This window comes from Opisthocomus hoazin, chromosome 8, assembly GCF_030867145.1.
Source record: "Opisthocomus hoazin isolate bOpiHoa1 chromosome 8, bOpiHoa1.hap1, whole genome shotgun sequence".
Classification (NCBI taxonomy): domain Eukaryota; kingdom Metazoa; phylum Chordata; class Aves; order Opisthocomiformes; family Opisthocomidae; genus Opisthocomus; species Opisthocomus hoazin.
The window spans coordinates 74,485,270-74,504,704 of NC_134421.1; the positions used below are offsets into that span (position 1 = coordinate 74,485,270).

Below are 19,435 nucleotides of genomic sequence, written 5' to 3' on the forward strand. Positions count from 1 at the left end.
GCGCACGGCCACGCCCCCGGCACGTCGGGCGGGAAACACAAAATGGCGGCGGAGAGAGGAGCTGGCGGTGGGGTTTGGTGAGTGTTGGCGTTGCTGAGGGGAGGGTGGGCCCCAATATCCAATATCCAATATCCAATATCCAATATCCAATATCCAATATCCAATATCCAATATCCAATATCCAATATCCAATTTGATGTTGGGTCTGTCCGATCTGATATTGGCTGGAGAACGAGTCCCCTGAGGGAGCTGGGGCTGCTCAGGCTGGAGAAGAGGAGGCTGAGGGGAGACCTTCTCGCTCTCTGCAGCTCCCTGACAGGAGGGGGCAGGGAGGGGGGGTTGGGCTCTGCTCCCCAGGACCCAGTGACAGGACGAGAGGAAACAGCCCCAAGCTGCCCCAGGGGAGGTTCAGGTTGGAGACTGGGGGAAATGTCTTCACCCAAAGGGCTGCCGAGCACTGGGCCAGGCTGCCCAGGGCAGCGGTGGAGTCCCCGTCCCTCGAGGTATTTAGAAGCGGTGCAGATGTGGCGCTTAGGGACGTGGTTTAGTGGTGGGCTTGGCAGCGTTTGGTTAACGATTGGCCTCGATAATCCTAAGGGTCTTTCCCAATCTACGTGATTCTTGTGTTTACTGAAAAATTTGTATTTCTGTCGAAATCCAGCTGACTTCAGGTTTCTACGATAGCCAGCTGTCACAAGGTGTCAGCTGCGGCAGAGCTCTAAGTGACCTGCTGCCCTCAGATGTCACCTGTGGGACCAGCTGTCTGGAAGCGGGGGGTTTAAACCCACGGAAACGGCCCTGTGGGCCCGCACGGGTGCCGAGCGGCCGGGAGCTGCCGCCATGGAGGAGGTGGAGTCGCGCTTCCTGCACCTCCTGCAGCCCATCCGCGACCTCACCAAGAACTGGGAGGTGGACGTGGCCACCCAGCTCGGGGAGTACCTGGAGGAGGTGAGCTGGGGGGGCCCCGTGCCCCAGCGTGGGGCTGGGGAGGGGCAGTGGGGGCTTCCTGCCTGCTCTCTGCAGCCCCCCACGCGCTGCCGGTGCTCCCGACTCTTCCCTCTCCCAGCCTGCGTGTCAATTTTCCTTCTTTTCCGTGTTTCGCAGCTGGACCAAATCTGCATTTCCTTTGACAACGGCAAAACCACCATGAACTTCATCGAAGCGGCCCTGCTGATCCAGGGCTCCGCCTGCATCTACAGCAGGAAGGTGAGGAGGCCGGCGGCGACCGCCGCGTCGTGGCCCTGCTCCTGTCGCTCTGCCCGTCCTGCGATCCCTCGGCCGAGCTCCGCGAGGGCTGCGCTCGGCTTCGAAAGACTTGGATGTAATAACAACTAGCGTGAAAGGAGATAGATTTATGATTCCTAAACTGAATCCTTTTATATGTGTTGGGGTTGGGAGCCTAGAAAAGGGCAAGACTTTTCCCATTCAGTGCTGCTTTTGTTTAGAGAGCGGAATATAAAAGCGCTGCTTCCCCAAAGCTGGCCTCAGGCAGTGCAAAGAGGGAGATTGCCAGGGGATCCACCTCTCGCTGCTTGGGGATAGAGGAGGGCGGCGGTTCATCCCGGTGGCAGCCGGGTCAGCTCTTCTGGGAGCTGCCTGCTCCTTCTCCAAGAGCCTGGCTGCTGTTTTGCAGGTGGAGTATCTCTACCTGCTGGTCTGCCAGACGCTTGACTTCATCTGCGATAAAAAGTGAGTAGAGCCGCCCCGCTCGGGGGAGGGAGCTTTGCTGGGGGCTCGGGGCAAACCTTGGGAAATGCTCTGGAAAAAAGAAATATTCCCTAAAGCTCAAAACCTTGGGAAATAATCTGGGAATAAAAAAGGGAAATAATTTGTGAAAAAACAAATAGAAGGGGGAGAAGTGCTGAGCTTCTCCAGCGTGCGAGTCCTGAAGGGAGGAGACCGCTCATGGAAGCTGCCGCAGGGGTGGCAGAGGATGCTGTGCCTCAGCCAAGCATCACAGAGATTCATGAGTTCTGCGTATAAATATTATTTTTCGAAGACATATGGTGACATACATTATATATATTGTTTTTATCTATGTAGAACAGGCTGTATAAAAGGGCTGTCTGTATGGAACTGTTTTATGTATACAAAACGCCTGCTTCCGCCTCGCTGCTCTTGCCCCCTGCGTTGCGGCGAGGCCCGAGTCCTGCCCCGCTCTCCCTCCTGCCGAGGTTCGGTAGCTCCTGCCCCGACAGCGCGCGAGCTGTGCGACCGCTTCTGGGGACAGGCTGGGACCTGCCCCGCCTGCAGCGGGAGCCCTGGGAAGGTCCGGGATCCCACTTCTGCTACGATGGGTCGCTCCGCCCCACGGCTCTGATCTCTGTAAACAAAACCCAAGCAAACCTGTCCCAGCTTATTCTTTGGCGCAGGAGGATTTTTGTGGCCGCAGGAAAGGCGCCTGCTGGGGCTTGCTTCAGCCCAGAGGGCCTGGGGCGACGCTCGTCCCCGCGGCGGCATCGCCCTGCGGTTTTCTTGCTGCGGCGCTGTGCTGTCGCGTAAGGAGAGGGCAGTGCCCAGCGTCCTGCGGCGTAAATCCGAGCGGCCCGTCTGGCAGAGCAGCTTGTGGTTTATTTTCCCCCCGACTGCTGAAAGCAGGGCTCTGCCCGCCCGGCTGCCGTTCGCAGGCTGCCGTGCGTAGCTCGCCGGTTCCCAGCCCGGCGCCGGCTCCGGACACGCTCCCCGCCGAGGAGGGGCCGGCTGACGGCACCCTCCTGTCTGCACTCAGACTGGGCGTTTGGGGGAAGACGGGGGTTTTTTTGGTATGCCTCGCTCCACACAGCTGCTCGGCTCCAGCCACGTGAACGGGCGTTCTGAGGGAGCCGTCTTGCCGCTGCTTTACCCGGCCACCGGCCCTGCGTGGAGGAAGCGCTGCCTGAAAGAGGTCCTGCTTGGGCTGGGGCAACGCCAGCCTGCTGCGGAGGCTTCTGAAAGCCTCCAAGAATTATATCCATGCTGTGGGATTGAAGTGAAATGTCCCCTCCTGTTTCTAAGAATTATATCCATGCTGTGGGATTGAAGTGAAACGTCCCCTCCTGTTTCTATAGCAGAGCTTCCGAGCTGGAATTGGCAGGACGTTTTGGTTTCACAGAATCACAGAATGTTCGGGGTGGGAAGGGACCTCTGGGGATCATCTAGTCCCACCCCCTGCGAAGCAGGGTCACCCAGATTTGTCAGGCAGGCTGCTTCCCCCCTTCCCACACGCCCCAGTTCCTCCGCAGCCTCCCTCGCCTCCCCGGGCAGGCACAGAGCAACGCCGAGAGCGTGTCGGCTCGCTGATGGCACGGCTCTCCGCTGTCACCTCTCCGTGCTGTCCGCGGCGCCCAGCCATGTGCTCCGCTCCTGACTGCGTTCTTCTTCCCTTTCCAGGCGAGAAAAACTGCCCAGCTCCTTGGGGCCGGATGGCAAAGACGCCGACGCGAGCTTTGGGGCTGAGGAGGAGGAGGTGAGAGGGGCGCGGGGAGCGGAGTGCTCGGTGGTGTGCGGGCACGGGCAGAGCCGGCGTCGGCTGCCGGGCTGCGAGGGGCTGCGGGCAGGGGGGTGTCCCCAGCGCTCCCCCCTTTCTGACTGGCGCTGTGGCTGCCGTCTCCCCTGGGTGCTGAGCTGCTCTTCCCTAGCACGGGGGGTTTAGCCCTGGGGCAGCATGGTGGGAGCGCTCGGTGGGCTTTTCGTCCCGACACTGCTGCGCTGGCCTCCAAGGGATGTGACCTGCCGCCCCGCAGCCCCCCGGGAGAAGAGCTGCCCCCCGAGCAGCACCTGGAACCCCCCCCGCCCGCCCCAGGGCTTTGCCTTCCTGCTGACCCTCGCCTCGGGCCGGCCCTCGGGACTGTGTCCCCAGGCGGGTGGCAGCTGCCCGCCAAGCCGGGGTGATGCTGGTGGGGCCTCTCTCAGCAGTTCCTCTCCCTGGACGACATCAAGGACAGCAGCCAGGCGAGCGTGGACATGAGCAAGGATCATCAGCCCAATGTAAGAGAAGCCATGCTCCTTTCCTGGCGGGCCCTGGGTCAGGGTTTTCCGCCCTCCCGGCCAGGCTCTGCGGGGATGGTGCCGTGCCGGGCACCTTCCCCGGGCCCCATCTGCCCTGCCACCCTGCCTTTGCAGGCCGTGACCATCGTTCCCTTGACTCCCATGTCTTTGGTCCCCCCGGAAGACGCAGAGAAGAGAGACAACCCTCTGTTCAGGTGAAAGCCCCCCTCGCCGTGCCCCTCAGCCTCCCCCATGGCGTTAGCTGGGCCCCCCTCCTGTTGCTGTAGTAGGGGCAGGCTTTCCCTGTGCCTTGGCCGAGGAACTAGCGCTTTCCCAGTTAAAACTGGGCGGCAGGATGGTGGGATAGCCCCGCAGGCCCCGGGGGAGGGACGCTTCAGGGCCACCCGGGGAAATCCGGCCGGACTTTGCTGGGCCAGAGCGGCTGGGAATGGCCGGTGGGAGGGCTGGGCTGGTCCCCCGCACCTGGAGCAGGGGCTTCGGCTTTGGGGATGCCCCAGGGGGAGCCAGTGCCCCCTCCTGCGGGCAGAGCTCGGTCTCGGGGATCCCCTGATGGGGTTTTTTCCCCTCAGCCGGAAAGGGGAGATCCTGGCCAGCCGGAAGGATTTCCGGATGAACACGTGCACGCCTCACGCCTCCGGAGCCTTCCTGCTGGAGCTGGCCGGCCTCTCGCCCACCTGCCTGCAGCAGCGGCAGCGCGGGGACAGCCCCGGCAGAGCGGCAGGTACGGGGCTCGGCGTGACGATCGCCGGGGGGCTGGGGGGCCAGCGTGGGGGGCAGGCACCCTGGGGGGCTTTGCTGTCTGCCCATCTCCGGAGAGCCCAGCTCCCTGGGGCAGGGGAGAGACGGGCTGCGGCTTTCAGAGAATCCCAGCATGGCAGGGGCTGGCAGGGCCCTCTGTGGGTCACCCAGTCCCACCCCCTGCCCAAGCAGGGTCACCCAGAGCAGGGGGCACAGCACCGCGTCCAGCCGGGGCTGGAATATCTCCAGAGAAGAAGACTCCACAGCCCCTCTGGGCAGCCTGGGCCAGGGCTCCGTCACCCTCAGAGGGAAGAAGTTCTTCCTCGGCTTCAGCTGGAGCTTCCTCTGCTCCAGTTTGTGCCCGTTGCCCCTTGTCCTGTCGCTGGGCACCACTGGAAAGAGTCTGGCCCCGTCCTCCTGACCCCCTCCTTCAGATATTGATCGGCATTTCGAAGGTCCCCTCGCAGCCTTCTCTTCTCCAGGCTCAACAAGCCCAGCTCCCTCAGCCTCTCCTCGCAGGAGAGATGCTCCAGGCCCCTCCTCATCCTCGCAGCCCTGCGCTGGACTCTCTCCAGTAGCTCCTCATCTTTCTTGAACTGGGGAGCCCAGCACTGGACCCAGCACTGCAGATGGGGCCTCCCTGGGGCAGAGCAGAGGGGGAGGAGAACCTCCCTCGCCCTGCTGGCCTCTGCTGGGCAGGGGGCTGATGCCGGCAGCTGCCCCCTGCCCACTCCCTGTGTGGGGGCCTCGCTGGGAGGGGGCAGCGCCGGGGTGCTCTGCGGCCGTGCCGGTGGCGGGGGCTCCTGCGGGCAGGGACAGTGTCTCGCCTGCCGGGGCGGCCGGTGACCTCTCGCCGCTGTCACCTCGGCAGGAGCGATGTCCCAGGTCCTCGGCAGCGGGAGGGAGCGCATGAGCATCGGCAGGGACCCCGTCCAGGCGCTGAATTTCTCCGAAGAGGGAGGTGAGCTGCGTGTGGGTGAGCGGGCGGCGGGGAGATCCGGCTGTTTGTCCTGTCTGTCTGTCGGGGCCAGGCTTTTGCGGCGTTTAACCATGGAGTTCCCCTGCCAGGCGCCGCAGGACCAGACGACGACGACAGCGGAGGGGATGACGTGCCCGGGGCCCTGGAGGATGGTGTGGAAGTGACTCCGGCCGCTAACGAACGTGTCGAGGCGCAGAGGGTAGGCTTGGGCGGGGGCTTGTGGCCGCAGTGCCGCTGCCTGGCTCCTTCCCCCTTCCCTGCCTCGTGCTTCGCTGCCCGGCGCTGCGGGAAACTCAGCGGCTCGTTCCGTGTCTGCCAGAACACGCCCCGGGAGAAGGGGTACGTGCTGCGGGAGCGAGCCCCTGCCGAGGAGCCCGAAGCCCACGCCAAGGTACGCGTGCCCAGGGCTGGGGAACCCCTCAGAGTCCACCTGGGAAGCCCCCTGCCCTCCACACCGTTGCTGATGGTGGGGTGACCCCCTGGGCCGGGTGGCCCGGGGTGCTGCAGGGAGCTCTGTCAGCTTCATCTCTGCTCGCTCCTCCACCAGGAGATGCTGGATCCGTGGCAAAGCCTTGACCCCTTCGACGACGCCGAGGACAAGCCCTTCAAGAAAGGTATTTGTGGGGGAGCTGGGGAAGGCGGGGCTGCTCCCCGGGTCTTGGTTTGCCCTGGTTGGGCCCGGGCCCGGCTGTGCTGGGACAGTACAGCTCGGTTTACCAGCCCCTCGTCCTTCGGCGTGCCTGGAGCCACGGCGGTGGTGGGCAGAGGGGCCTGGGAGAGGGGCCTGGGAGAGGGGCAGAGGGGCCTTGGAGAGGGGCAGCCTGCCCATCCCAGACCCTGGGGGTGGCTGATCTCCGCCTGCCTCCAGGGAGGCCCTTCGTGGTGCCGCATGGCCTGGGCGATGTGGTCGGCGGCAAGCGGAAGAGAAAGGGACCGAGGAAGCTCCAGGACTTCGTGAAGTGGTTCGCTGCGGCCTGTGAGTACCATGGCCGCGGTGTCTCCTGCAGGATCCTGCTGTGCTCCGACCCCTCTCTGTCGGGAAGCGCCTTGCCCACACCTCGGCGGGCGTTGAGCGGGACGTGACGGCGGGGGGGCTGTGCTGCGGGGGCTCGCTGCGGGGGGGCGAGGAGAGCTCCGAGCAGGGCTCTGCCCGCTCCCGTGCTGCCGCGGTGGTCTCTGCAGTGCCCCTCGCTCCCTCTCCCGAGGTGGGGCTGCGCGTCTCCCGGCCGAGCGGGCTGCCGCAGACCCCGGGCACGGCCTTTGCGGGCAGGAGGTGGCCCTGGAGGTGACAGCCAGCTTGTTGCATGCCGTGATGGGAGCAGAAGCGGTCGGTGGTGCTGTCACCAGCGGGCTGCCTGCCGCTGCCAGCCCTCGCACCTCGCGTGCCCGTTCTCCCTGCTCTTCCCTGGGAGCGTGTACGGCGTCAGCACCTTCGGCCCCTGGTGACTTTAATCCTCTCTGGTTCCCCCCAGACGACAACGTTCCCGACGGCAGGAAAACCAGGAGGAAAGGGCCGACGTTTGCAGGTGAGCGGGACGTGGTGCGCCTGTCGGAGCGTCGGCATTTCGCTCCCGGCCCGCGCCTCGACCGGGGCTGCGAGGATTTCCCCGAGCGCTGGTAAAGGCGCTGCCGTGCCCCATACCCTGCACCCCGCAGCCTCCCTGGGCGGGCTTTGGGCTGGGGAGCAGCAGGACCTCTCGCTCCGCAAATACCCGGGGGAGCTCACGGCGGAGGATGCAGGTGCCCCGGCAGAGCCTCGTGCTGGGGCCGCGGGAGATTCCTACGTCTGGCAGCCGCGGTGGGACGGCCGTGGTGGTGTGGCACGGTCACATCGCCCGCAGCCCCCCGAACCTGGGGTCTGGCTAAGGGGACCCTCGCCTCCCGCACCCGCGGTGGGACGGCCGCGGCGGCGTGGCACGGTCACATCGCCCGCAGCCCCCGAACCGTGCGAGGGGGGTCCTGGGCAGGCGCCCCGGCAGCCGCGGGGCGCAGGGCCGGGGGGCTTCGCTGGGGTGGGGGGCCCGGGGTGCGACGCGCCCCGTCTCTGTGCAGATCTGGAGGTGCTGTACTGGAAGCAGCTGAAGGAGCGGATGGCGGCGCAGAGGAAGCGGCAGAGCCGGGCGGTGAGCGGGCACGGCGCCGGGGGGGAGTGGGGCTGGGGCGGGGGGCTCCTGGCCTGGTGCCCACCCCCCTCCTGCGTGCCCCCAGGCACCTCGCCGGGGCTCAGCGCTGTGCTCTGCCAGGGGCTGCCGCTGTACGAGGAGGAGCTGGACCCGCTGGAGGAGGAGCGTGGGGCTGACTGCGACGAGGGAGCGGGTACGTCGGCACCCCAGACCCCCCCCCAACCCCACCGGGGGGTCCCGTCCTGCCCCTCGCCGAGAGGGGGGGGCTGGCGGGCACTGAGCGGGGTGTCCCCTCCCGACAGACAACTTTGGGGAGCAGGAGGATGTGGAGCCCGAGGGCCCGGACGAGCTGCTGGAAGGAGCCCTGGGTGAGCGTGGGGTGGGCAAGCGCGCTCCCCTCAGCACACGCTGCCAGCCGGGGGGCTGCTGCCGTGCCCCCCGCAGTCCCCCTGCCCCGGGAGGGGGTGGCACTGCTGGTGACGCTCTGCCCTCCCGCAGACCCCCCTGAGCAGAGCTCGCTGGGCTACGAGGAGCTGGTGCGCAGGAACGTGGTAGGGGCCGGGGTCGGGGCGTGCGGCTGGCGGTGGGGGTCCGGCGCGGGGTGGGCAGGAGGGTGTGGGGGGCCCCCTTCTCCCCTCTCCTCTCTCCTTCATCCCCCCAGGAGCTCTTCATCGCCAGCTCGGAGAAGTACGCGCAGGAGACGGAGCTGTCGCAGCACATGCGTCGCTGGGAGGAGAAGACCACGCCGCTGCTGCAGGAGCAGGCAGGGCCGCGGGCGGGGGGCCGGGGAGGCGGCAGCCCCCCGCCCGCGGCTGAGCCCACTCTGCCCGCAGGAGGAGCGAGCCGCCTTCGACATCCACCGCTACGGCGACGCGCTGGCGGGGGGCTGCGGGGCGCTGGGCCGCTGGCGCTCCTTCGCCAGTCTCGTCGCCGGGCAGCCCCCCTTCGAGGTGTGCCGCTACATGCTGGCCTCGCTGCAGCTGGTAAGCGTGGGGGGGCTGCTGGGGGGGGGGGTCCCCGGGGTCTGCTGGGCCCCCCACACACCCCTCTCTCTCCCCAGGCCAACGACTACGTGGTGGAGCTGGCGCAGGACGCGGGGCTGGAGCCGGCGCTGGACACCATGCGCCTGCGGCTGCTCACCCACGCGCGGGCGCAGGACCGCTTCCGCACCTTCCAGCTCCCCTCCGCCTGCCCGTGAGCCCCCCCCTGCTGCGACCCCCGGCAATAAAACCCCCGCTTGGTAAAGGCTCTGCTCTCGGTGGGGGGGGGGGGGGGGCCGGGCAGCCACACCGCGCCGAGCCTGGCAGCGAAACGCCTGGGTCCTGCGGGTCAGCACCCTCCCTCCTCGTGGGGGTGGTCCTGGGGGGCCACATGGATGGGTGGGGGTCCCTCTGCCTGCCTGCCTAGGGCCTCTGCCCCCATAGGACAGTCCTAGGGGGCTGCAGGAGGTGTGGGGGTGGTCCTGGGGGGCCACAGGGGTGGGGGGGGTCCCTCTGCCTGCTAACCAGGGGTCTCCCCCTCTGTGGGACAGTCCTGGGGGGCTGCAGAGCGGGTCTCTCCCTCCCTGTGGGACAGTCCTGGGGGGCTGCAGAGGGTGTGGGATGGTCCTGGGGGTCCCTCTGCCTGCTAACCCGGGGTCTCCCCCTCTGTGGGACAGTCCTGGGGGGCTGCAGAGGGGGTCTCTCCCTCCCTGTGGGACAGTCCTGGGGGGCTGCAGAGGGTGTGGGATGGTCCTGGGGGTCCCTCCACCTGCTAACCTGGGGTCTCCCTCCCCGTGGGACAGTCCTGGGGGGCTGCAGGGGGTGTGGGATGGTCCTGGGGGTCCCTCTGCCTGCCAACCCGAGGTCTGCCCCTGCATGGGACAGTCCTGGGGGCTTCAGGGGAGGTCTCTCCCTCCCTGTGGGACAGTCCTGGGGGGCTGTGGGACAGTCCTAGGGGCCCCTTTCCCTGCTAACCCAGGGTCTCCCCCTCCGTGGGCTGGCCCTGGGTGTCGCTGGGGGGGAGTCTCCCTCTCCGTGGGCCAGCCTGGGGGTCGGCAGTGGGGGGGTGGGGGTCTCCCTCCCGGTGTGCCGGCCCTGGGGTCCCCCCGCCCCGCCGGTGGTCGAGCCGCGGGCGCGTTGCGGCGGATGGGGGCGCTCTCAGCCCCGTTTATTCCCCGCCGCGGGGGGGGGGGGTCGGTCGCCTCGCCCCGCATGTGCTGGCGGACGCTGCGGGCGATGTGCTCGGCCGTCTTGGCGCGGCCGTAGCAGTCCCGGAAGAGCCCGTCGGGCCCCAGCAGGTAGATGAGCACGCTGTGGTCCACGGCGTAGGCCCCATCCTCGTCCGGCGGCCCCGCCCGGGCGTAGACGCGGAAGGCGCGGCCCACGGCTCGCACCTCCTCGCCGCTCCCGGTCAGGCCGAGCAGGCGCGGGTGGAAGTCGCGCAGGTAGCGGGCCAAGGCCGCCGCGTCGTCGCGCTCCGGGTCGACGGTGACGAAGAGCGGCTGGACGGGCGGCAGCCCCGCCTCCCCGTCCAGCAGCTCCACGGCGCGGCCCAGCTTCTCCAGCTCCTCCGGGCAGACGTCGGGGCAGTGCGTGAAGCCGAAGTAGAGCAGCACCCACTGCCCGTGGAAGTCGGAGCGGCTCCGCGGCCGCCCGGCCTGGTCCAGCAGTCGGAACTCGGCCTGCCCCAGCGCCAGCGCCTGCAGCTCCTCCCGCCGCCGCGCCCGCCGCCGCCGCTCCTTCTCCTCACGCAGGTACAGCCAGCCCGCCCCCGCCGCCGCCGCCGCCGCCGCCACCACGGCCGCCCGGCGCCGGAGGGGCAGCCCCGGGGCCGGGCCAGAGGCGAGCGGGCGGCGGAGCAGGCAGCGAACGGGCCGCAGAGCCCGGAACATGGCGGCGCCCGCTCCCGGCGCCGGGAGCCCGGCGGGCAGCGCGCATGCGCGGTGAGCGCCCCCACCGCCCTCGGACGGCTCTGCGCATGCGCGAGGAGCTCCCCGCCGCCGAGGGACGGCTCTGCCCATGCGCGATGAGCTCCCTGCCGCCCTGGGAAGGCTGTGCGCATGCGCTAGCCGCCCGGCTCCACTAGGGGGCGCTGCCTTGAGGGAAGGCAGGAGCGAGGGTGGCACCCGCTCCTCCCGGCACCGGGAACCCGGCGGGCAGCGCGCATGCGCGATGAACTCCCCGCCGCCATGGCACGGCTCTGCGCATGCGCGAACCGCCCGCCTCCGCTAGGGGGCGCTGCCGTGAGGGAAGGCAGGAGCGGGCAGCACCGGGAACATGGCGGCTCCCGTGACCGGAGGGGACGGAACCCTGCGGGCAGGGCGCATGCGCGATGAGCTGCCCCGCCGCCATGGGGCGGCTCTGCGCCTGCGCGGCCTGCCCGTCTCCGCCACAACATGGTGGCGCCCGCTCCTCACGCACGGCACCGGGAACACGGCGGGCAGGGCGCATGCCCGCTGGGTTCCCCGCCGCCGTGGGACGGCTCTGCGCATGCGCGAACCGCCCGCCTCCATGGCGGGGCGGGCAGGGTGCATGCGCGCCGAGCACCCCCACGCCGCGCTGAGAGGCTCTGCGCATGCGCTGTCCGCTCCCACCCGCTCTCACGGCGGCGCCCCCTAGCGGGCGGGAGCGGGCAGAGCGCGGGCAGGAGGCGGCTGCCCACGTCCTCCCCCATCTCCCCCTTCCCCGCCGTTACGGCCTCTCGCAGCGGCCGGGCTCCGGTTCGGCGGAGGGCAGAATGGTCTCGGCCACGAGGGGGGGCGAGGGGCCGGGCGGGTGCGGCCCCAGGCGCAGCGCGGCCTGCAAGGCCTGGCGGGAGGCCTCGGCCAGGCCGCCGTCGTGGTGCAGCCGCAGCCAGGGCTCGCCTGCGGGGTAGGGCCGGGCGTCGGAGGGGGGGTCGTGGGTATCCCCCCGGCCCCCCCTCACCTCCCCGTTACCTTCCCGCAGGTGCTGTCCCACAGCCACCAGCAGCTCGGCACCCACGCGGGGGTTGACAGGGTCCCCGGCCCGCGCGCGGCCGGCCCCCAGCTCGTGCAGGACGTGGGCCAGGGGCAGCGCCTGCACCCCCTGCACCCAGCCTGGGGGAGGTGGGGGGGGGTGGAGTGGGGACCCCGGGACCCCGAGGGGTGCGGGGTTCAGGGTTGGGGAGGCCCAGGAATGGGGAGTGGGGGCCCTGTGGGGAGCCCCAGATATAGGGGATGTGTGGCTGGGTTGTGGGGAGCCCCAGGAACAGGGGGTGTGAGGTGGAGGGGCTGGGCAGTGGGGGGCTGGGCAGTGGGGACCTCAAGGGCTGTGGGGTGTGGGGACCCCCAGTAATGGGGTGTGGGGCAGAGTGGGGCTGGGGAATGGGGACCCCAAGGGCTGTGGGGAGCCCCAGGAATGGGGGGTGTGGGCGGAGGGGCTGGGGAGTGGGGACCCCTGGGGACCCCGAGGGCTTCAGGGTCTGGGGAACCCCAGGAATGGGGGATGTGGGGTGAAGGGGCTGGGGAATGGGGACTCTGAGGGCTGTGGGGACCCCCAGGAACAGGGGGTGTGGGACAGAGGGGCCGGGGAATGGGGACCCAGTGACTCCTAGGGAAGCAGGATCTGGGGCGTGGGGAGCCCCAGGAAGGGGGATGTGGGGCTGGGGGTGCAGGCAGGGACCTGGGGGTGCTGGGGAGTGGGGGTACCGAGGGATGCGGGGTATGGGGCACGAGGGGTGTGGGGAGCCCCCGATATAGGGGATGTGGGGCAGAGGGGGGCTGGGGAATGGGGACCTCGAGGGCTGTGGGGTGTGGGGACCCCCAGGCTTGGGGAATGTGGGGCTGGGGGTGCAGGCTGGGACCTCAGTGGGGGGGACAATCCTAGGGAGCCCTGGGCGTCCCAGAAGGTGACGGGATGGGGGGGCGAGGCAGGGGACAGGAGGGGCGGGGGCGCAGGGACCCCGGGGGCTAGGGGGGGTATGGGGTGTGGGATGGGGGGGGCAGCCCTCTCCCTCATGTTCCCCCCGGTCCCCCCATTCTGCTCACCCCCACCCGGCGCGCGCAGCTCCTCGCGGACGCTGGCCTGGCCCAGGAGCTGGCGGCGCTGGGCGGGGGTCCCGGTGCAGAGGCGGCGGGCGGTGGCGGGGGGCACCCCCTGCGCCCCCAGCATGGCCTCGAAGGCGCCCAGGGCCGAGCCGTCGTCCAGCGCCCGAGCCAGCCGCCCCTGGCCCTGCTCCGCAGCCCCCGCCAGCCCGCAGCGCCACAGCAGCAGCCCCCCTGCGCCGGAGCCGACGGTTTGGGGGGGCCGGGGGCGCGGGGGGGGGCCCCAGGGTGTGTGGGTGGGGGGACAGGGCAGGGCTGCTGGGGAGGGGGTACACGGACTGACCCCAGGGCTGGGGGGGAGACCCCGGGGCTGTAGGGGGGACCCCGGGGCTGGGGGGGACCCCGAGGCTATGGGGGGGACCCTGGGGCCGGGGGGGTGCAGGGCCAGGGCTGGGGGGGACCCCGGGGCTGGAGGGGGGACCCCGGGGCTGGGGGGACACACCGGGGCTGGGAGGACCCTAGGGCTGGGGAAGGGACTCGTGTGCAGACCCTGGCCCATGCCCCCATGTCCCCATGTCCTCGTCCCTGTGTCCCCATGGCCCCGTCCCGTTGTCCCCGTATCCACTTCCCAGTGTCCCCATGTCCCCATCCTTGTGTCCCAGTGTCTGTGTCCCCATCCCTGTGCCTCATTCCCGGTGTCCCTGTGTCTTCATGTCCCTGTCCCTGTGTCCCCATGTCCCCATTCCCATGTCCTGTGTCCCCGTGTCCCCACACCTGTGTCCCCATGTCCCAGTCCTCTCATGTCCCTGTCCCCATGTCCCCATCGTGTGTCCCCATCCATGTGCCCCCATGTCCCTGTGTCCCTGTGTCCTCCTCCCCATGTCCCCATCCCCATGTCCGTGTCTTCGTGTCCCTGTCCCTGAGTCCCCATGTTCCCATTCTCATGTCCCTGTCCCCCTGTGTCCCCACCCCTGTGTCCCCATGTCTCCGTGTCCCCATGTCCCCATCCCCATGTCCCTATCTGTATGTCCCTGTGTCCCTGTGTCCCTATGTCCTCCTGTCCCTGTGTGCCCATGTCTGCGTCCCCATGTCCCCATCCCCATGTCCCCGTCCCTGTGTCCCCATGTCTTCATGTATCTGTCCCCATGTCATTCTCATGTCCCTGCGTCCTTGTGTCCCTGTCCCCGTTTCCCCCATGTCCCCATCCCTGTGACCCTGTGTCCACATGTCCCCATCCTCGTGTCCCTGTGCCCCCATCCCTGTGTCCTTGTGTCCCCATGTCCCCCTTCCCATGTGCCCCTCCCCATGTCCCCATCCCTGTGTCCCCATGTCCCGGTGTCCCCATGTTCCTGTCCCCGTGTCCCCATCCCCGTGCCCCTGTGTCCCCATCCCTGTGTCCCCGTGTCCCCCTCCCTGTGTCCCCATGTCCCTGTGTCCCCATGTCCCTGTGTCCCCATGTCCCTGTCCCCGTGTCCCCATCCCCGTGCCCCTGTGTCCCTGTGTCCCCGTGCCCCCCTCCCTGTGTCCCCATCCCGGTGTGGTGGTCCCCGAGGCTGACCCAGGGTGGTGACCAGCTCCCGCAGGTCGGGGGGGCCGCCCCCCCCCAGGCACTCGAGGGCCTCCAGCACCTCCAGCGCGCTGCCCACGCAGCGGCCCAGCGGCTGCTCCATGCGGCTCAGCACCGCCGCCGTGCGCACGCCCAGCCGCTCGCCCACCGCCACCTGCGGGCACGGCGCGGGGCAGGGGCAGGGCAGGGGGGGCAGGAAGGGCAGGGTAGGGCAGGGCAGGGGGGGCAGGGGCAGGGACTGGGCAGGGGGGGCAGGGGCAGAACAGGCAGGGCAGGGGCAGTGCGGGCAGGGCAGGGACTGGGCAGGGTGGGCAGGGGCAGGCAGAGTGGGCAGGAGAGGGAGGGCAGGGGCAGGGTAGGCAGGGAGGGCAGGAACTGGGCAGGGAGGGCAGGGGCAGGGGTGGGCAGAGCAGGCGGGGGGGCAGGGACTGGGCAGGGGCAGGACGGGGCAGTGCGGGCAGGGCAGGGGCAGGGACTGGGCGGGCAGGGTAGGGACTGGGCAGGATGGGCAGGGGCAGGCAGAGTGGGCAGGAGAGGGAGGGCAGGGGCAGGGTAGGCAGGGAGGGCAGGGGCAGGGGTGGGCAGAGCAGGCGGAGGGGCAGGGACTGGGCAGGGGCAGGATGGGGCAGTGTGGGCAGGGCAGGGGCAGGGGAGGCAGAGGCAGGGCAGAGCAGGGACTGGGCAGGGAGGGCAGGGGCAGGGGCAGGGCGGGGGGGCAGGGGCAGAGGCAGGGAGGGCAGGGACTGGGCAGGGGCAGGACGGGGCAGTGTGGGCAGGGCAGGACAGGGGCAGGGCAGGGACTGGGCAGGGGCAGGACGGGGCAGGGCAGGGGGGGCAGGAAGGGCAGGGCAGGCAGGGTGGGACTGGGCAGGGGGGGCAGGGGAAGAGTGGGCAGGGCAGGGACTGGGCGGGCAGGGGCAGTGCAGGCAGGGCAGGGACTGGGCAGAGTGGGCAGGACAGGGAGAGCAGGGGCAGGGGTAGGCAGAGCAGGCAGGGGGGGCAGATCAGGGGCAGGGGCAGTGTGGGCAGGTCAGGGGCAGGGAGGGCAGGGGAAGAGCAGGCAGGGCAGGGACAGAACAGGCAGGACAGGGCAGGGACAGGCAGGACGGGCAGGGCCGCGGGGGGCCGGGGGCTGACCAGGCTGCGGGCCAGCTCGCGCGCGCTCTCCTCCGTGGGGCACAGGGCCGCGCTCCCGAACTTGACGTCCAGCACCAGGGCCGAGAGCCGCTCGGCCGCCTTCTTGCTGAGGATGGAGGCTGGGGGGGGGCAGCTCGCTGGGCCGCTGCCCCCGCCCGCGGCACTGCCCCCCCCGGCCCCCGGCCCCCGGCCCCCCGTACCGGTGACGAGCGGCAGGCTGTCGACGGTGGCGGTGACGTCGCGCAGGCCGTACAGCACGCGGTCGGCCGGCGCCAGCTCCTCGCTCTGCCCCACGATGCAGCAGCCCACGCGCTCCAGGATGCTCAGCATCTGCGGGGCCGCCCGCATCCCGCATCCCCCCAGCATCCACCGGCATCCCCCCGGCATCCCACCCACATCCCACAGCATCCTGCATCCCCCCGACATCCCACCCACATCCCACAGCATCCTGCATCCTGTCAGCATCCCACATCCCGCCGGCATCCCCCTGGCATCCCGCATCCCCCTGGCATCCCACCTGCATCCCACATCCCACCAGCATCCTGTCGGCATCCCACCAGCATCCTATTCACATCCCGCATCCCACCGGCATCCCCCATCCTGCCGGCATCCCATCAGCATCCCATATCCCGTTGATCTCCTGCATCCCGCCGGCATCCTGCCAGCGTCCGGCATCCCACTGGCATCCCACATCCCATGGATCTCCCACATCCTGCCGGCATCCCGCTGACATCCCACATCTCATGGATCTGCATCCCACCAGCATCCCGCTGGCATCCCACATCCCATTGATCTCCTGCATCCCGCCGGTGTCCCGCTGGCATCCCACATCACACTGGCATCCCGCATTCTACATCCCACTGGCATCCCCCAGCCCACTGGCATCCTGTTAGCATCCCACATCCCATCGGCATCCCGCATCCCATCGGCATCCCACATCCCGTCAGCATCCCACATCCCATCGGCATCCCACATCCCATCGGCATCCCGCATCCCATCGGCATCCCACATCCCGTCAGCATCCCACATCCCATCGGCATCCCACATCCCGTCAGCATCCCGCATCCCATCACCATCCTGCATCCCGTCAGCATCCCGCATCCCATCGGCATCCCACATCCCATCAGCATCCCGCATCCCGTCAGCATCCCGCATCCCATCGGCATCCCACATCCCATCACCATCCCACATCCCATCAGCATCCCGCATCCCGTCAGCATCCCACATCCCGTCAGCATCCCGCATCCCATCACCATCCCACATCCCGTCACCATCCCGCATCCCATCAGCATCCCACATCACCATCCCGCATCCCATCACCATCCCACATCCCATCAGCATCCCGCATCCTGTCAGCATCCCACATCCCATCACCATCCCGCATCCCATCACCATCCTGCATCCCATTGGCATCCCGCATCCCATCGGCATCCCACATCCCATCACCATCCCGCATCCCATCACCATCCTGCATCCCATTGGCATCCCGCATCCCATCACCATCCCACATCCCATCACCATCCCACATCCTGTCAGCATCCCGCATCCCATCACCATCCCGCATCCCGTCGGCACCCCCCTGCCCGCCGCCATCCCGTGTCCCGCCGGCGCTCCCCGGAGCCGCCAGCCCGCGGTGCCCGCCGGGTGCCGGGGCGGCGGTGGCCGCGTCCCCGTCCCTCACCTCCTCGGGGCTCTGGGCGACGCGGAAGCCGGGGATGGCCTCCAGCTTGTCCAGCGTGCCCCCGGTGTGGCCCAGGCCCCGGCCACTGATCATGGGCACCTGCGGGCGCGGGGTGGGTGGGCGCGGGGTCACGGGGACCCCCCACCCACCGCGGCCCCCCGCTCACCTTGCCGCCGCAGGCGGCCAGCGCGGGGGCCAGTGCCAGGCTGACCTTGTCGCCCACGCCGCCCGTCGAGTGCTTGTCCACCAGCAGCCCGCGCCAGGCCGGCGGCCAGGCCAGCGCCCGCCCCGAGGCCGCCATGGCCCGCGTCAGCGCCAGCGTCTCGCCCGCCGCCATGCCGCGCAGCCGGATGGCCATCAGCATGGCGCCTGCGGGGGCCGGGTGGGCAGGGGGCTCCCCGCAGACCCCCCGCGCCCTCCGATCCGCCCGCCCACCCCGAGGGGCACCCTCGTGTACCCCCGGGGCGCCTCACGGCCTCTGGCCATGGCACCCTGCTGCGGTGCCCACCCTGCTCCACCACCCTCTGGGACCCCTGCCCTGCCGTGTCCTCCACCCTCTGTGTCCCTGTGCCAGCCTTGGCCGGGTCCCTGTGCCGGGTGTCCTGGCATGTGTCCACCCCCCGGGGCCGTCATGTCCCCCACCATGTCCCCCTGTGCCCCTGCCACATCCCACTGCCACCCCCCCATCCCTGTCCCCATCCCCTAGGCCGGGTCCCCATGCCGGGTGCCCTGGCGTGTGTCCACCCCCCAGGGCCGTCATGGCCCCCACCGTGTACCCCTGTGCCCCCCACCATGTCCCACTGCCACCCCCTGTCCCCGTCCCCTTGGCCGTGTCCCCATGCTGGGTGCCCTGGCATATGTCCATCCCCCGGGGCCGTCATGTCCCCCACCATGTCCCCCTGTGCCCCCCACCGTGTCCCACTGCCACCCCCTGTCCCTGTCCCCGTCCCCTTGGCCATGTCCCCGTGCCAGGTGCCCTGGCGTGTGTCCACCCCCTAGGCCTGTCATGTCCCCCACCGCGTCCTGCTGTGCCCCTGTCACATCCCACTGCCGCCCCCCGTCCCCATCCCCTTGGCGTGTCCCTGGACCCCGTCCCCCATCCCCGCGCCCACCGATCTGGCCCTCCTGCGCGGTGCCCGCCGTGACGGCGCGCACGAAGCTCTGGATCTCTTCCTCCTCCAGCTGCTCGCCGTCCCGCTTCTTGCGGATGAGGGCCGGGAGGGAGGCCTGGGCGGCCATCGCTGACCCCACAGAGCTGGCACCCTGACCCCGTGCAGCTGGCACCCTGAGCCCGCACGGTTGGCACCCCGATCCCGCACGGCTGGCACCCCGAGCCCACAGAGCACCCGCTCCTGCCCAGCCTGGCCCCGTGCCCACGGCGAGGCGGCGTCTCCGGCGCTGGACTCTGTACCCGGGGCAGCGAGCGAGGGTCAGGCCGGGCATGGAGAGGCTGGGGTGGGGGTGGGGGGTGGGTGGCAGGGCTGAGTCCCCCCCCCCGGCCCCCATGCTGCCCCCGGGACAGCACCCGGCAGTGCTAAGGGCTCTGTGGCCAGCCCTGCTGTGGACCCGCACAGCTCCCGGCATCGCACCCGCAGCAGCCCTGGCACCCCGGCTGCCACAGCACCCACGGTACCTGCAGCACCCACGGCAGGCATTGCACCCGTGGCACCCCCAGCACCCATGGCAACCATGACACCCATGGCACCCATGGTATGTGCAGAACCCATGGTACTCCAGGCACCCATGGCACCCATGGGATGTGTAGCACCCAGAGTACCCATGGCACCCACAGCACCCATGGCACAGAATCACAGAATGTTGGGGGTTGGAAGGGACCCCTGGGGATCCCCCAGCCAAACCCCCTGCCCAAGCAGGGTCACCCAGAGCAGGGGGCACAGCACCGCGGCCAGGCGGGGCTGGAATATCTCCAGAGAAGGAGACTCCCCAGCCCCTCTGGGCAGCCTGGGCCAGGGCTCCGTCACCCTCAGAGGGAAGAAGTTCTTCCTCGGGTTCAGCTGGAGCTTCCTCTGCTCCAGTTTGTGCCCGTTGCCCCTTGTCCTGTCGCTGGGCACCACTGCAAAGAGTCTGGCCCCGTCCTCCTGACCCCCACCCTGACCCCCAGATATTTAGAGGCATAATGTGGAAAGAGGGACAGGCCACTTGGGAAGAGTACAGGAATGTGATCAGAGCGTGCAGGGACGCGACGAGGAAGGCCAAGGCCCACCTGGAATTGAAACTG

At 69.5% G+C, this 19,435-nt stretch overlaps 3 protein-coding genes across 6 annotated transcripts; 1 reads left to right on the top strand and 2 right to left on the bottom strand.

Moving 5' to 3' along the window:
* The first annotated feature begins 10 nt into the window (after nt 1-10).
* NCAPH2 (non-SMC condensin II complex subunit H2) lies at nt 11-9,072 on the top strand. 2 transcript variants are annotated; one of them, XM_075428053.1, is made up of 21 exons: nt 11-77; nt 662-948; nt 1,105-1,206; nt 1,634-1,689; nt 3,370-3,445; nt 3,892-3,966; nt 4,102-4,181; nt 4,557-4,708; nt 5,597-5,686; nt 5,794-5,903; nt 6,024-6,095; nt 6,252-6,318; nt 6,573-6,680; nt 7,177-7,230; nt 7,757-7,827; nt 7,948-8,020; nt 8,130-8,195; nt 8,326-8,378; nt 8,489-8,590; nt 8,661-8,810; nt 8,888-9,072. In XM_075428053.1, exons 2-21 carry the CDS (start codon nt 841-843, stop codon nt 9,023-9,025), a joined length of 1,803 nt encoding a protein of 600 aa, XP_075284168.1. In that variant the 5' UTR covers nt 11-77; nt 662-840; the 3' UTR covers nt 9,026-9,072. The 2 variants fall into 2 exon arrangements, with proteins under 2 accessions (XP_075284168.1, XP_075284167.1); XM_075428052.1 differs by having other exon boundaries at nt 3,895-3,966; nt 7,757-8,020.
* On the bottom strand, nt 8,900-11,017 carry SCO2 (synthesis of cytochrome C oxidase 2). The gene has a single exon (XM_075428057.1). It carries the CDS (start codon nt 10,826-10,828, stop codon nt 9,704-9,706), a length of 1,125 nt encoding a protein of 374 aa, XP_075284172.1. The 5' UTR covers nt 10,829-11,017; the 3' UTR covers nt 8,900-9,703.
* Nucleotides 11,017-18,536, bottom strand: TYMP (thymidine phosphorylase). Of its 3 annotated transcripts, XM_075428056.1 has the most exons (9): nt 18,309-18,536; nt 17,363-17,565; nt 17,197-17,295; nt 15,716-15,845; nt 15,516-15,634; nt 14,370-14,532; nt 12,815-13,045; nt 11,744-11,884; nt 11,410-11,671 (listed from the first exon to the last, which is right to left on the bottom strand). In XM_075428056.1, exons 1-9 carry the CDS (start codon nt 18,433-18,435, stop codon nt 11,499-11,501), a joined length of 1,386 nt encoding a protein of 461 aa, XP_075284171.1. In that variant the 5' UTR covers nt 18,436-18,536; the 3' UTR covers nt 11,410-11,498. The 3 variants fall into 3 exon arrangements, with proteins under 3 accessions (XP_075284170.1, XP_075284171.1, XP_075284169.1); XM_075428055.1 differs by lacking the exon at nt 17,363-17,565 and having other exon boundaries at nt 11,017-11,671; XM_075428054.1 differs by lacking the exons at nt 11,410-11,671; nt 11,744-11,884; nt 12,815-13,045 and having other exon boundaries at nt 14,402-15,634.
* Nucleotides 18,537-19,435: the final 899 nt, after the last annotated feature.